At 39.3% G+C, this 14,794-nt stretch overlaps 1 protein-coding gene across 2 annotated transcripts in view; it reads left to right on the forward strand.

The window, feature by feature from the left end:
• Positions 1 to 14,794, forward strand: part of LOC114645711 (potassium voltage-gated channel subfamily KQT member 1-like) — a 773,371-nt gene that overhangs the window by 195,734 nt on the left and 562,843 nt on the right. For both annotated transcript variants that reach the window (XM_028793526.2, XM_028793527.2), the window contains exon 4: positions 7,532 to 7,658. In XM_028793526.2, the coding sequence (XP_028649359.1) occupies positions 7,532 to 7,658 (127 nt within the window). The remainder of the gene's footprint in view (positions 1 to 7,531; positions 7,659 to 14,794) is intronic.

The raw sequence follows: 14,794 nt of genomic DNA on the forward strand, positions 1-14,794 counted from the left end.
GCTGGCGTCCTTCAACATCTGCAATAAGATGCTGCAGATGTTCTATCAGACAGTTGTGGCGAGCGCCCTCTTCTACGCGGTGGTGTGCTGGGGAGGCAGCATTAAGAAGAAAGATGCCTCACGCCTGGACAAACTGGTGAGGAAGGCAGGCTCTATTGTTGGCATGGAGCTGGACAGTGTAACATCTGTGGCAGAGCGACGGGCACTCAGCAGACTCCTATCAATTATGGAAAATCCACTGCATCCACTAAATAGTATCATCTCCAGACAGAAGAGCAGCTTCAGCGACAGACTGCTGTCACTGTCCTGCTCCACTGACAGTATCTAAAGTATCTATCTATCTATCTATCTATCTATCTATCTATCTATCTATCTATCTATCTATCTATCTATCTATCTATCTATCTATCTATCTATCTATCTATCTATCTATCTATCTATCTATCTATCTATCTATCTATCTATCTATCTATCTATCTATCTATCTATCTATCTATCTATCTATCTATCTATAACTGCACTTGTTATATTTGTACCTTTTGTAAAAAGTGTTTATTTGATATTTGGACTTCAGGCTTCACACATTAAACACTTCATGTCTACATTTTGTCAATTATTACTAAAACATGAAAAACGTTTCTGTTTTAACGATTTACATAGATTATGGTAGACATGGAACACACATGAACTGCATGTGTTCCAAATAACCATATAGTATTTATAAAATGTGTCATTTTGCTTGACTTCTCACTCTATACAACTCTAAGCAACTGACACGCAGGTAAACAGACTGGAGCTGAGAAAACTATGCGGCGGTGGGGGGATGTGATAATAGGCTGCTTGCTGCTTATCGACAACATTTATAGGACAAAAGACGCTGGCGGAGAAGTGTGAAGGGATTTAAGGTGGGACTGATCTACGAGTTTTTTCGTAGGCTTTGGTAATTCTAGTGTTAAGCCTGAAGGTATTTTTTAAAAAAAAGAGCTTAACTGGTTGCTTTTAATCCTTGGAACTCCTTGAACCTGTGACCTGATAGCAACAACTGAAACTGAGAATGTTGTGGGTGAGTCTTATGTAATAGAATACACTCTCCTTTCCATAATACTTACTTGTTAAACAGGTCTGTGAGATTGGACTGATAAAATCTGCCCCATTTTACAATTTGATTCATTCTGGTTTTGTGGCTCACATTAAGATTTCCAAACCAGACTGGCAGAACATAACTAAAGACAGACTCAAATACAAGATTTATAGATATTTAAACAGTAGAGATGCTGTTGTCCCTTTTTGCAGATGGCTTCTTTGTTTTCCTTAAACGTCAGTTTTAAGTCTATGATTGTACCCAGATATTTATAACTGTCCACAATCACCACTGCCTGGTCTTTCATGATTGCTTTTTGTGAAATCATTTATAATTTTTTTTATAAATGCACAATAGTTAGACATTGAGAATGTCATGTTAAATTAAATCTTTTTCAGAGCTCGAGGTCAGTCTCTCCCATTTTGTAGCTGTAACTGATGTTCCTTTTGCCTATGTGTAACATTTTGTACTTTTCTACATTAAACTGCATTTTCCAAGCTCTTGCCCAGTTCTGAAGGTTTTCCAGGTCTTTTTAAATTATATTACATTTAATCTTTAGTGACTGCCATTCCTCCAATTTTAGTATCATCTGCAAATTTCACAAGCATACTACCTACACCAGAATGTATGTCATTAACATACATTTGAAAAAGCAGCAGTCCAAGGATAAACTCCTGAGGGACTCCATTGGTGACCTCACACCCCATGGAGCATTCTCCAAATATCTGTGTTACATTTCAGCTCGGGTTACTCCCCTGGCTGGGATTTAAATGATGTATATTTTTGTTTATCTTTAATTCCTTTGGTTAAGTTACATTTATTGACCATTTAGTTCCTATGTATTTATGTATCTTGTCATACGTATCATGTTTTGTGAGTAGTTCCAAAAAAAAAGCAGGGTCACCTGCCCATTACCACAATAGACTGCCGTTAGCCCTTTAATTGTGGCCCTATAATTTATGATTCATTTAAATGCACTTGGAAGTTGGCAAGTGATTACTGTGAAGAACAATGTGACAGAGTCTATGTAAACCTTAACTGCAACCTGGTAATAAATGTATACATGGCATTTTTGAAACCGGGTTATTAAAGTGCTTGTTACCTCTGATGCTAACAGCTTGCAGTTTTAAAATTAATATTCAGCGTGAGACTGTGTCTAAGGGTTTTTGAAAGTTTAAGTCTAAGTAAATTTGGTTGTATGCTTTACTTTTGTCAGCTATTCCAGTAGCCTGCTTGTCTTTGCAGTTTCCAGGTCCTCCATTCTTTTGTGTACCCTTTTCACTGGTTTCTAAATAGCAATTGCTGTGTCCTTAAGGCCTGACATGCATTTGCAGTAAAACTTTGAAAGGATAATAAAAGTCATTGTGTTCAGTTCTATGCCATCAGCACATTATATATTAGGTAATGCATCACAATTAGTGAGCTTTAAAATACACAGCCTGTTACACTTGTTTTGTCCTCAAAATGTTTGAGGGGTACACCCTGTGTCATTTTTTTTCTGGCCAAACCCAAATTTTACTGAAAAAACAAAGTTCGTTATGTATGTGAAGTATGACATAGAAATGATTTTTAAACATTTTAATAAACTCATCCATGGAAAGGGTCACAGATCTAAAACTTGAGATTACTATGGTGTCTGAAAAAAAAATGAACACAATCCAAGAAAAGCTGCTATATTTTCTAGACTAGAGCAATAAGACCCCTTAGAGTAGAATTTGTTTGCTCTAATTTCAGATTTATCACATATTTAGTTATTGTGAAGTAGATGGTGGTGCAGGATTCTTTTGTCAGGAATGGCCTTGGGCCTTTCTGCAGTTTCGCTCTTACCCCTCCACCATTTCTCTGTTGCTGCCCAATGATAACTCTGATGTAGTCACATGATGGGAGATGCAAGGTAAATGAAAGAAGAAGCCTGCCTAGAGTTCTTTGTTCAAGCTTTATGCCTTATTTACCACCACAAAAGCCTTTTAGTTGAGTTGGGAAAAAAGTGTGGTTTCTTCTTCCAAGTAGCAGAGGTTGAAAATATAAACCAGGAAACAAAAACCAGGAGACTTATGGAGAATGACCAATTAAGTGACATTTTAGCTGCTTTTCTGCAAGGTCTCCAAAATTCCACACCTACTGATAGAATAAAATACAACCATAAAATACCATTCTTCAGATATTTAGATAGATATATAGCTAGATAGATACTTTATTAATCCCAAGGGGAAATTCACAAAATTAATGTTCTTTTTAAGATTTAGTAAAACTTAAAATGAAGAAAACATAAGGGAACATTTCCACATCACATAGAAAAATCGATTTCTTATCATTGATATTAAAGTTTTAGATTAAAACAGAGGATTCAAAGAGTATTCAGACCCCTTTAGTTTTTTCACATTTTGCTTTAATACAGACTTGTACTGAAATCATTTAATTATTTTCCCGACACAGAAACAGTGCGAAATATCCCAGAATGATGAAGCAAAAGCAGAATTTTAGAATTTTTTTTACAGTTTTATTAAAAATAAAAAAGTGAAATATCATATTGACACAAGTATTCAAGTATTCAAACACATTACTCAGTACTTAATTGAAGCTCCTTTGGCAACAATTATAGCCTGGAGTCTTTCTGGGTATGATGTGACAAACTTCACACACCTGCATTTGCAGATTTTCTGCCATTCTTCTCTGCAGGTCCTCTCTAGCTCTGTTAAGTTACAGTAGATGGAGACCATTGGTGAACAGCTATTTTCTGTAGGGATAAACAGCAAGGCTTTGAAGCTTGTATCACTTTAATGAAGCACGCTGTTGCAAGGTAGTATAGCGAAGCTTGTGTTTCACAACCATGTAGCTGATGACTTCTGAAGCACTGGGAGAAGTCTGACTGCTTCAAAGCTTTGCACTGTCCCACAAGGTATAAAAGGAGATGTGAAACTACTCATGTCTTATACAGTGAGGATTTTGAAGTGAGGAACCTGTTATCCGGTAATGAAGTTATACTATACTGTTGTTCTGTACTGGAACACTATAACCTGGTGTCATTAATACTCTAGCCTACAGTAGGCACATTCTCTAAACATTTTTATGTATGCCAAGTTCCACAAGCACATTATTTCAACCCTGTTATGATTCTGTTTGCCCAAAAGAGCAATTATTCCCCAAACACGGATAACAAAATATTAACCTTTCACATTGCCTCACGGCAAAAATTCCTGCTTATGTGAAAAGTTGTCACGTAATATTTATGAATCAGTAGTGGTTTTTGTTGGATATTTTGTTTACATCGCTGAGTTACAGTACATTAATCTCAAGGGTGAGCTGTTTGCCTTATTCATTGGCATTCCATCATACAAATGAGCAGTTTTAGTGCCAGCTTTAGGGAAGCCTAGAAAGGCAGCAGTCCTGCCAAAGTCTGAAATAAATTCAACTAGTGTGGCAGTAGCAAGCGGTCCTTCTAAGGATTTGGAGCTACCCAAAAGAGTGAGAGTTCAGTGGCACTCTGCCCAGGTGAGCACTGGTATGGTGCTACATTATTCATAATGGCAAGAAATTACAGGACATCTTTAAGACTAATGAAAACATATCTATCATGAAATCAAAACAAACAATGTTCTTGGGATTTTAGTGTTTTAGTGCACCAATCTGATTTTAACTGTGTGATCAACAAGAATGGGGGCTACTTTGGTTGTGTTCAGCTCATGACTGCTATGATTCCTGTAACCCATCACATGTCACTACTGTATTTTCAAACCTTCAAATCTTTTTCCGGCATGACAAGATAGAGGCCTCAGAAGCTTCATGGGGCCCCATCACTGATTTTCATGTCTCTCCATAGATGTTTGTCTGGATTCAAGTCTGGGCCACTCCTTGTTGTCTTTACTTTGTGCTTAGGGTCATTGTCCTGTTGGAAGATGAATGTTCAGCCCAGTCTGAGGTCCAGAGAGTTCAGAAGCAGGTTTTTAATTAATGATATCTCTGTAATTTGCTGCATTGAGCTTTTAACCCTCTTTCAGTCTGTGCTGCTGGTAAACAACCCCACAGCCTAATGCTACCACCACTACAATGCTTCACTGTTGGTATGGTATCATATACTGTAGGTGATGAGCGATGCTTGATTTACAACAGACATGATGCTAATCTTGGCTTCATCAGACCAGAGAATTTTGTTTCTCACAGTCTGAGAGTCCCTATGGTGCCTATTTGCAAACACCAAGAGGGCTATCATGTGTCTTTTGTTGAGGAGCAGCTTCTGCCTGACCACTGTGCCATAAAGACCAAATTGATGGGCTGTTGCAGTGATTGTCGTTTTTATGGAAGTTTCTCCCATCTCAACCAGAGTGACAATTGGGTTCTGAGTCATGTATCTTACCATGGCCTTTCTTCCCAGATTGCTCATTTTGGCCAGGCAGCCAGCTTTAGGAAGAGCCATGGTTGTTCCAGGTTTCTTCCAGTTAAGAATTATGAAGGCAACTGTGTTCTTGGAACCCATGGTGACCAAAACCTAGCAAGCATAACAAGTTTCGCCAGAAAATAGGCAAGAAATGCAAACTTACACCATCAACACATGCAAGTAGCCATGCCCATTGTAAATATAACCATCTTTGTTGCAGCACACAACATCATAGCAAGAAATTAAATGATGCTGAAAAAAGTGTGTCAAAACAAAAAATAATTTAAAAAAAAATGCCAGAAGAAAAGTAAAGTTAATTTTTATTTGTAATACCCCCTGGCTGTTTCCATTGTGCATATTTAAAGGATAGCCCTTAACAGGAAGTTTTTGTTGTGTTTCCTTTAAAAAACACAAGCATTTCTTTGCATTTTTGCATTTCATTGTAAATCAAAAGTCCAATCAAAGAAATATTGTATGGGTACAAATAGGGTTGAAGAGCAAATTTTTCCAAATGCTAAATATAATTAAAGCAAAAGCCAGCTAATTAAATCAATCCATCCATCCATCCATTCTCTTCCGCTTATCCGAGGTCGGGTTGCGGGGGCAGCAGCTTGAGCAGAGATACCCAGACTTCCCTCTCCCTGGCCACTTCTTCTAGCTCTTCCGGGGGAATCCCAAGGCGTTCCCAGGCCAGCCCGAGAGACATACAGTAGTCCCTCCCAGTTAGACGTGCCCGGATCACCTCACCAGGGAGGTGTCCAGGAGGCATCCTAATCAGATGCCCGAGCCACCTCGTCTGACTCCTCTCGATGCGGAGGAGCAGCGGCTCTACTCTGAGCCCCCTCCCAGATGACTGAGCTTCTCACCCTATCTTTAAGGGAAAGCCCAGACACCCTACGGAGGAAACTCATTTCAGCCACTTGTATTCACGATCTCGTTCTTTCGGTCACTACCCGTAGCTCATGACCATAGGTGAGGGTAGGAACGTAGATCGACTGGTAAATTTTCACCACGACAGACCGATGCAGAGCCCTCATCACTGCGGACGCTGCACCGATCCGCCCCGTCGATCTCATGCTCCATTCTTCCCTCACTCGTGAACAAGATCCCGAGATACTTGAACTCCTCCACTTGGGGCAGGATCTCGCTACCAACCATGAGAGGGCACTCCACCCTTTTCCAGCTGAGGACCATGGTCTCGGATTTGGAGGTGCTTCACACTTGGATGCGAACCGATCCAGAGAGAGCTGAAGATCACGGCCTGATGAAGCAAACAGGACAACATCATCTACAAAAAGCAGTGACCCAATTCTGAGTCCACCAAACCGGACCCCCTCAACGCCCTGGCTGCGCCTAGAAATTCTGTCCATAAAAGTTATGAACAGAATTGGTGACAAAAGGCAGCCCTGGCGGAGTCCAACTCTCACTGGAAACGGGTTCGACTTACTGCCGGCAGTGCGGACCAAGCTCTGGCACTGATTGGACAGGGACCGAACAGCCCTTATTAGGGGGTCCGGTACCCCATACTCTCGGAGTACCCCCCAAAGGATTCCCCGATGGACACGGTCGAATGCCTTTTCCAAGTCCACAAAACACATGTAGACTGGTTGGGCAAACTCCCATGCACCCTCCAGGACTCTGCTAAGGGTGTAGAGCTGGACCACTGTTCAGCGATCAGGACGAAAACCACACTGTTCCTCCTGAATCCGAGGCTCGACTATCCGACGGACCCTCCTCTCCAGGACCCCCGAATAGACTTTTCCAGGGAGGCTGAGGAGTGTGATCCCTCTGTAGTTGGAACACACCCTCCAGTCCCCTTTCTTAAAGAGGGGGACCACCACCCCAGTCTGCCAATCCAGAGGCACAGTCCCTGATGTCCATGCAATGTTGCAGAGACGTGTCAGCTAATTAAATTATTAGATTTATTGATTTCATTGACTTGTGAAATTGGTTGGAAAAAAACCTTGCAGCTACAGTAGTACCCCAAGACTGGTCCACAACTTAAATAAACCTATGCAAAATATATAAAGATTGTGTGCAAATATTCATATGAATGCACTTTTTTATTTTTACAGGAAATAGTACTTGTGGTTTTCTTTGGTGTGGAGTATGTGATACGGCTGTGGTCCGCTGGATGCCGCAGCAAATATGTTGGTTTTTGGGGTCGTCTTCGATTTGCCAGGAAGCCCATTTCTATCATTGGTAAGTATATCTCTACGGATTTTCTATATTTCTTTCCCTCTTGTTGTTTGTGTTGTGGTTTCTTCTGCTCAGAGCCTTTTCTGTTTTTCACTGCCTTGCTTTGTGTCAACTCATAGGTAAAGTAACCCAATACACTTTATCAGAGGAAACTCTGTCTAGCAAGTGCACATATTCCAAGAAATTTATTTTTTTGTTCTATTTCACTTCAGAAGATGCATATGAGAATAAATTTGGTGCATAATGTGTATAATAAGTGTACATGAACACTATGACTGGAAATCCAAACTTTAGTACTCTTGTCTTGTGCATCATTTTAAGCACAAGGAACACTAGTGGTGTGTACACTGGCAGTAGCAACATTTGTGCCTTTTTTGGTGACAGTCATCCGCCACCAACACAGTGTGATATGTCTCTTCATTACAGAGTTAGGATACATTAATTACAGAAGAAATTAATAATACATTTTATTTATATAGCGCCTTTCCCATGCTCAAGGCACTTACAGAATATAATAAAGAACGGCAGCGTATACAGTATATAGCATTGTACAAACCAGATAAATAAATACAGAAGATTAAGACAGTAAATTCTGAAAAAAAAACCAAACAACATAATTAATGGTCTAGCACACACACACAGGTTATATTAGCATCTTGACAGAGAAGTAAACTGAGAGAAGGGTAGTAAAGTCAGGTAGAGCTAAAAGCCTTCCTGAACAGATGAGTTTTGAGTTGTTTTTTAAAATAATTCATGGAGTCAGCTGACTTGATTAATTTCGGTAGGTCATTCCAGAGTCTGGGCGCTATACAGCTGAAGGCCCTGTCACCCATGGAGTGTAGATTAGTGTGGGGTACAACAAGATTGCCAGAATCAGAGGACCTTAGTGGGCGGGCAGGCACATAGTGATGGAGAAGGTCACTGACGTAGTTTGGTGCGAGGTTATTTAAGGCTTTGTAGGTTATTAGTAGGATTTTATATTCGATTCTGTAAGACACAGGGAGCCAGTGAAGACGGAGCAGGATGGGTGTTATGTGCTCACTGCTGCTGGTTCGAGTAACGACTCTTGCAGCTGAGTTTTGAATAAGCTGGAGCTGTGATACAAGATTAGAAGGGGCACCTGCCAGTAGGGAATTACAATAATCGATGCGGGATGTGATAAAAGTATGGACAAGTTTCTCAGCATTAGAGAAGGAGAGGAAGGAGCGAACACGGGATATGTTACAGAGGTGAAAGTAAGAAAGTTTCTTAATGTGATTTATGTGGGCGGAATAAGAGGGGAGGAATCAAAAATGACACCAAGATTTTTTACTGTAGAGGCAGGTCTGATGAGATCACCACCAAGATAGACTGGGAAGGAGCTCATTTTATTAAGTTGCATTTTAGTACCAATTTGCAGGAGTTCAGTTTTATTGCAATTTAATTTTAAAGGGTTCTGCTCCATCCAGGTTTTAATTTCACTAAGGCAGGTTGTGAGCTGAAAAAGCTCTGATGAAGTTCCACTTTTAACATTGAAGTAGAGTTGAGTATCATCTGCATAAAAATGATAACCCAGTCCATAGCTACAGATAATATGGCCAAGGGGAAGCATGTAAATACAGAAAAGCAGAGGACCGAGGACAGAGCCTTGAGGGACTCCTTGTGTGACTGGCGCTGAGCTGGATCTGCTGTTGCCAAGACTAACAAACTCTTGCCTATCAGTCAGATAGGACTTGAACCACTGGAGGGCAATGCCAGAGATACCCAGCATGTTCTCCATTTTGGACAGTAGGATGTCATGTCTGACAGTGTCAAATGCTGCACTGAGGTCTAACAGAATTAATATGCTGGTTTGTCCAGAGTCTGCTGCCATAAGCAAATCATTGGTTACCCGTAGCAGAGCAGTTTCACAGCTGTGCCGCGCCCTGAAACCAGACTGAAAGGGTTCCATCAAATTATTAGAGGTTAGGTAATTGGTAAGTTGAGAAGCTACAACACGCTTAAAAACTTTTGACAGGAAAGGTAAGTGAGAAATAGGCCAGAAATTGTTAAGATTGTCAGCATCAAGACCAGACTTTTTTAACATTGGGGTTACAGAAGCAATTTTAAAAGTGAACGACACAGAGCCAGTGTCAAGGGATGAGTTTATTATTGTTGTAACAGTCGGGATTATGGCATAAAGGCAGGATTTAAGTAGTGTGGTGCGGATGGGGTCCAGTACACAAGTAGTCGGCCTCATCTTACAAAGCAGGTTATTAACAAACGCAGATGTGACTGGTGAGAACTTCAAGAAGGAGCTGGGTGGAGTGAGAAAACAGGGAGAGATGTAAACAGATGATGTATTTATGTTAGTTGAATTATTTAGATCGTTAATTTTGTTACGGAAAAAGTGGAGGAACTTCCTCACAGACTTCAGTAGAAGAGGTAGTTGGGCCAGATGTGGTTTCGAGTAGTTTATTAACTACAGAGAACAAAACCCTTGGGTTATCATGGCCACTTTCGATTATTCTGCCGTAATGGGTGTTATTGGCAGAAGTTAGTGCTTCTCTGTAAGCTCTTTGGTGGTCAGAGAAAGCCTGGATGTGCACGGTGAGGCCAGTCTTACGTGACATTCTCTCAAGGCATCGGCCAGCTGCTTTCATAGATCGCAATTCTGAGTTATACCAAGGAGCTGAACGTTTAAAGGAAACCTCCTTATGTTTTAAAGGAGCTGTTTTATCTAATGCTGAATGAAGGGTTGTGTTATAGTGGTCAACAAGACTATCTAGTGTTGATGGAATAAGTGAAGACAGTAAAAGATCAGAAAGGATAGAGGGACAGATATTTTTAAGGTTTCTGTAATTAATTTGTCGTTTACAGGTAAGAGGAGGGAAAGACAGTGAAACAGTGGAAAATAACTGAAGAACTGAACTTAAGAAAAGGTTCAAGGTTGAATAAACTCCGGAACCACTAGAGGGGCTGTAGACAGATGTTTCTGACATCAGCTAACCTTCAGCAATGACAACACAAGATAATTTTCTGATTTCTGGAGCAAATCATGATTGGCTTTTTTTAATTAATTTGGCTTTTTTGACATTAGCCAACAGAAAAAAAACTTTTTAATGTCAAAATGAAAACCGTTCACTGCAAAGTGGTTTAAATTAATTACAAAATAATTGATCAGATAAGTATTCACCCCCTTCAAGTCAGTATTTAGGAGATGCACATTGTAGGTGCTTCGCTCGCCATCCCCCATGCCTGCACTATGCGCTAGCCTCTTTGTGGTTCTGTTGCTCGCGTATGGGGATGTGGTTATACAATTTAAACAGATTTTTATTTTCATGGGAATTGTTACATATGCATAATAGAACTATTTTACATTATAGTGAGTAATTAACCATATAAAAAAAGAGTAAAACGTAATAATTTGAAAGTAAATTAAGTTTTATGTTGCGTTAGTTATTCATTGCGTAATATAATTTCATTCTGTTTAACTTTGAAATTAACATGCAAATACTTTTTAAACTTACACTTTTACTGTAAAACTTCATTTTAAACAATTGTTTTAATTACATTTTTGTCAATATCTCATTGAATTTTGATTCTGTGTTTGCACTTTCATTGTGAAAATGCAACATATAACTGCCCGTGATTGAATTTCGTTTCTTTCTGTCTATTAAATCAAACGCCTTTTTTGAATGTTTGGTTCTGAGATTTGTTAATTGTCTTTGCAAAAGCTATTCTAATGGGAAACTGTTAACGTTTAATAAGAATGGCATATCAAGATCTCCTTTGTTGTGTAATGTTATCCGTGGAAGATGTACTACATTACCTTTCTTGGATACATCCTTCTTTCTACAGTAATTCGTGCGGTGGAAGACTGGATGGTATTAACGGTTGTATATATTCTTCAGGATATTGTAAATTGATGTTTTCATCTTCCGCACCATCACCACCAACTGTTTCAGCATAGTCTATTGATACATAACCAATTTGCCAATTTGCTGTGTAATCGATCTCATTTTTGGCATTAATTCATTTGACTTCATCGTTTCTCAGTGCTAGGATTGCCCGTGTATTAATTTTTTCTGTTGATAACCCTTTGTGATGAAATTCTTTATTAAGATTTGGACATAATGTGTCTTCTTTAATTGGGAACTTAAAGTGAGGAAAACATTAAAATTTGTAAGAGCTGAGAGAGGAGAAACTGTGTCTGTCAGAAGCATTCACACGAATGAAAGGTGAGATTACCGTGTGCGTGGTTGAAAATGGTGGCCAAGGTCTCAACTCGTGGGACTTAAAAAAATCTTGTCTCATCACCAGATTTTTTTTATATAATAGAGAGGTATATATGAGAAAGAGAGACAGAGACGAAGGACAAAAACAATACAAAAAAATACATTTATGCGAGCTTAATTTGCAGTTTTTTTTTCTTCTTACAGGAAAAGGCACATTCTAATCTTTCAGTTAATGTGCTCGAGGTGGATAAGTTCTTTAGGCTGTTTTAAAGTTGTTTTGTGTGTGCACCGTGATGGGCACATTCATTTTTTATGTTAGTCTGCACTGGTTTCCCTCCATATACAGAGTTCCACAGTGCGTGTGTGAGATAAAGAGAGAGAAAAAGAGTAGTTGAATTGAGGAAGAGGGACATATAACAGCTAAAACCTTATCCTTCACACATGATAGGATATTCAGCACATTTTTTCTTTCTTAGTTCGGGGTCCTTCTCCCTTTTCACATTGGTACAACTTATGGTTGTGAGCGGTACAACAATTTTCTCCAAGGTTTCATACACAGAGGCCCTTGTTTGCAATCATAAAATTTGTTTTTGATGGGCAGTTGATTATCAATTTACTCCCATCTTTTGCAAGATGAATACGTGGCGTTATGTAGATCTTTCTTGCTCATGCACCTTATTTTAATTTAACAAGGTTTGGACTGGTGGCACATTTGTCTAACTCTGTTACAGATGACCTTGCACTCTTCAATTTCAACACTAGGGTTGCCCTTTGGAATAAAAAGGTTTGCTTTGTTGCAGCCTTTGTTGTGGCCACACTCTATATAACAGGGGTCCTGCTATGGAGTGAAGTTATGGCCAAGCCAAGAGCACTGAATATATAGGGAACACAGATCTGGTGTTTGCAATGGATCATAAAGGAAGGAGTAGACATTTTGTTGTTGGTTTCTTGGGTGCACAAAAGTCCAACCATTTTTCTGACGCTTCGTGCAAAGTTTTGCACGTCAATGCTGCCATTTGTTGAGTTATGGCTGTTTGGTCACTGATCCAGTCTATAAATAGTACATCAAAGGGACATCTGTAGATGTCACGTTGTCTGCGATCAGGTCTTATCAGATCCTACAGTGAAACTGCAACCCAAAGAGTCCCTGTGGGGCAAGAACTGACACTGTCCACCATACTGACTCACCATGAGGTGGCCCTTCTACATTATGGTGCATTTAGACTACAATCAATTGAAGTCCCACACAGGTGATTTCCATTGAACCAATTCTGGGACTTCAGAATCCAGTTGGCTGCACCAGTAATGATTTAATAGGTGTCATATTAAAGGGGGTGAATACTTTTGTGATCAATTATTTTGTGTTAGTATTTGTAATAGATTTAAACCACTTTACAGAAATCTGTTTGCACTTTGATTTATAAATTTACAGTATATATCATATACAATATGTACAGTACATGTGTGTATATATATATATATATATATATATATATATATATATATATATATATATATACACACATATACATATATATATATATTTGTGTTTATTTTATATATATATGTATATGTATGTATGTACTGTATATATGTATAAAATACAGTAATCCCTCCTCCATCGCGGGGGTTGCGTTCCAGAGCCACCCGCGAAATAAGAAAATCCGCGAAGTAGAAACCATATGTTTATATGGTTATTTTTATATTGTTATGCTTGGGTCACAGATTTGCGCAGAAACACAGGAGGTTGTAGAGAGACAGGAACGTTATTCAAACACTGCAAACAAACATTTGTCTCTTTTTCAAAAGTTTAAACTGTGCTCCATGACAAGACAGAGATGACAGTTCCGTCTCACAATTAAAAATGCAAACATATCTTCCCTCTTCAAAGGAGTGCTTGTCAGGAGCAGATCATGTCACAGAGATAGAAAAAAGCAAACAGATCAATAGGGCTGTTTTTCTTTTAAGTATGTGAAGCACCGCGGCACAAAGCTGTTGAAGGCGGCAGCTCACACCCCCTCTGTCAGGAGCAGACAAAGTGAGACAGTTTGTTTTTCAATCAAAAATCAATACGTGCCCTTCGAGCTTTTAAGTATGCGAAGCTCCGTGCAGCATGTCATTTCAGGAAGCAGCTGCACAAAAGATCACAACATGAAGATAATCTTTCAGCATTTTTAGACGAGGGTCCTTATCGTCTAGGTGTGCAAACAGCCCCCCTGCTCAATCCCCCTACGTCAGGATCAGAGAAAGTCAGCGCAAAAGAAAGAGAAAAGTAAAGAGAAAAGTAAGCCGGGTAGCTTCTCAGCCATCTGCCAATAGCGTCCGTTGTATGAAATCAACTGGGCAAACCAACTAAGGAAGCATGTACCAGAAATTAAAAGACCCATTGTCCACAGAAACCCGCGAAGCAGCGAAAAATCCGTGATATATATTTAAATATGCTTACATATAAAATCCGCGATGGAGTGAAGCCGCGAAAGGCGAAGCGCGATATAGCGAGGGATGACTGTATGAGTTTTGTATTGGGTTGTGTTTTTGTCTTTCTACAAAGGAAAAACACTTTCACACAGATAGCAGTTTAACAAGTGAAAGATTAGCTAAGGCTTTGGCCACGTTTTATATCTCACAGTAATAAAAACCTTTTAAAGTGATGATACAGCCAGCTTTTTTCCATCTGAGATGCTTCTCCTTTTGTGGATCATGCAGCCCTTATCCCTCTGTAGCCCGACAGCTCTCAAGGATCTCTCTCTCTCTCTCTCTCTCTCTTTATATATATATATATATATATATATATATATATATTTTTTTTATATATATATTTATATATATATATATACAGTGGTGTGAAAAACTATTTGCCCCCTTCCTGATTTCTTATTCTTTTGCATGTTTGTCACACATAATGTTTCTGATCATCAAACACATTTAACCATTAGTCAAATA

Source organism: Erpetoichthys calabaricus, chromosome 2 (genome assembly GCF_900747795.2).
Source record: "Erpetoichthys calabaricus chromosome 2, fErpCal1.3, whole genome shotgun sequence".
Taxonomy (NCBI): Eukaryota; Metazoa; Chordata; class Cladistia; order Polypteriformes; family Polypteridae; genus Erpetoichthys; species Erpetoichthys calabaricus.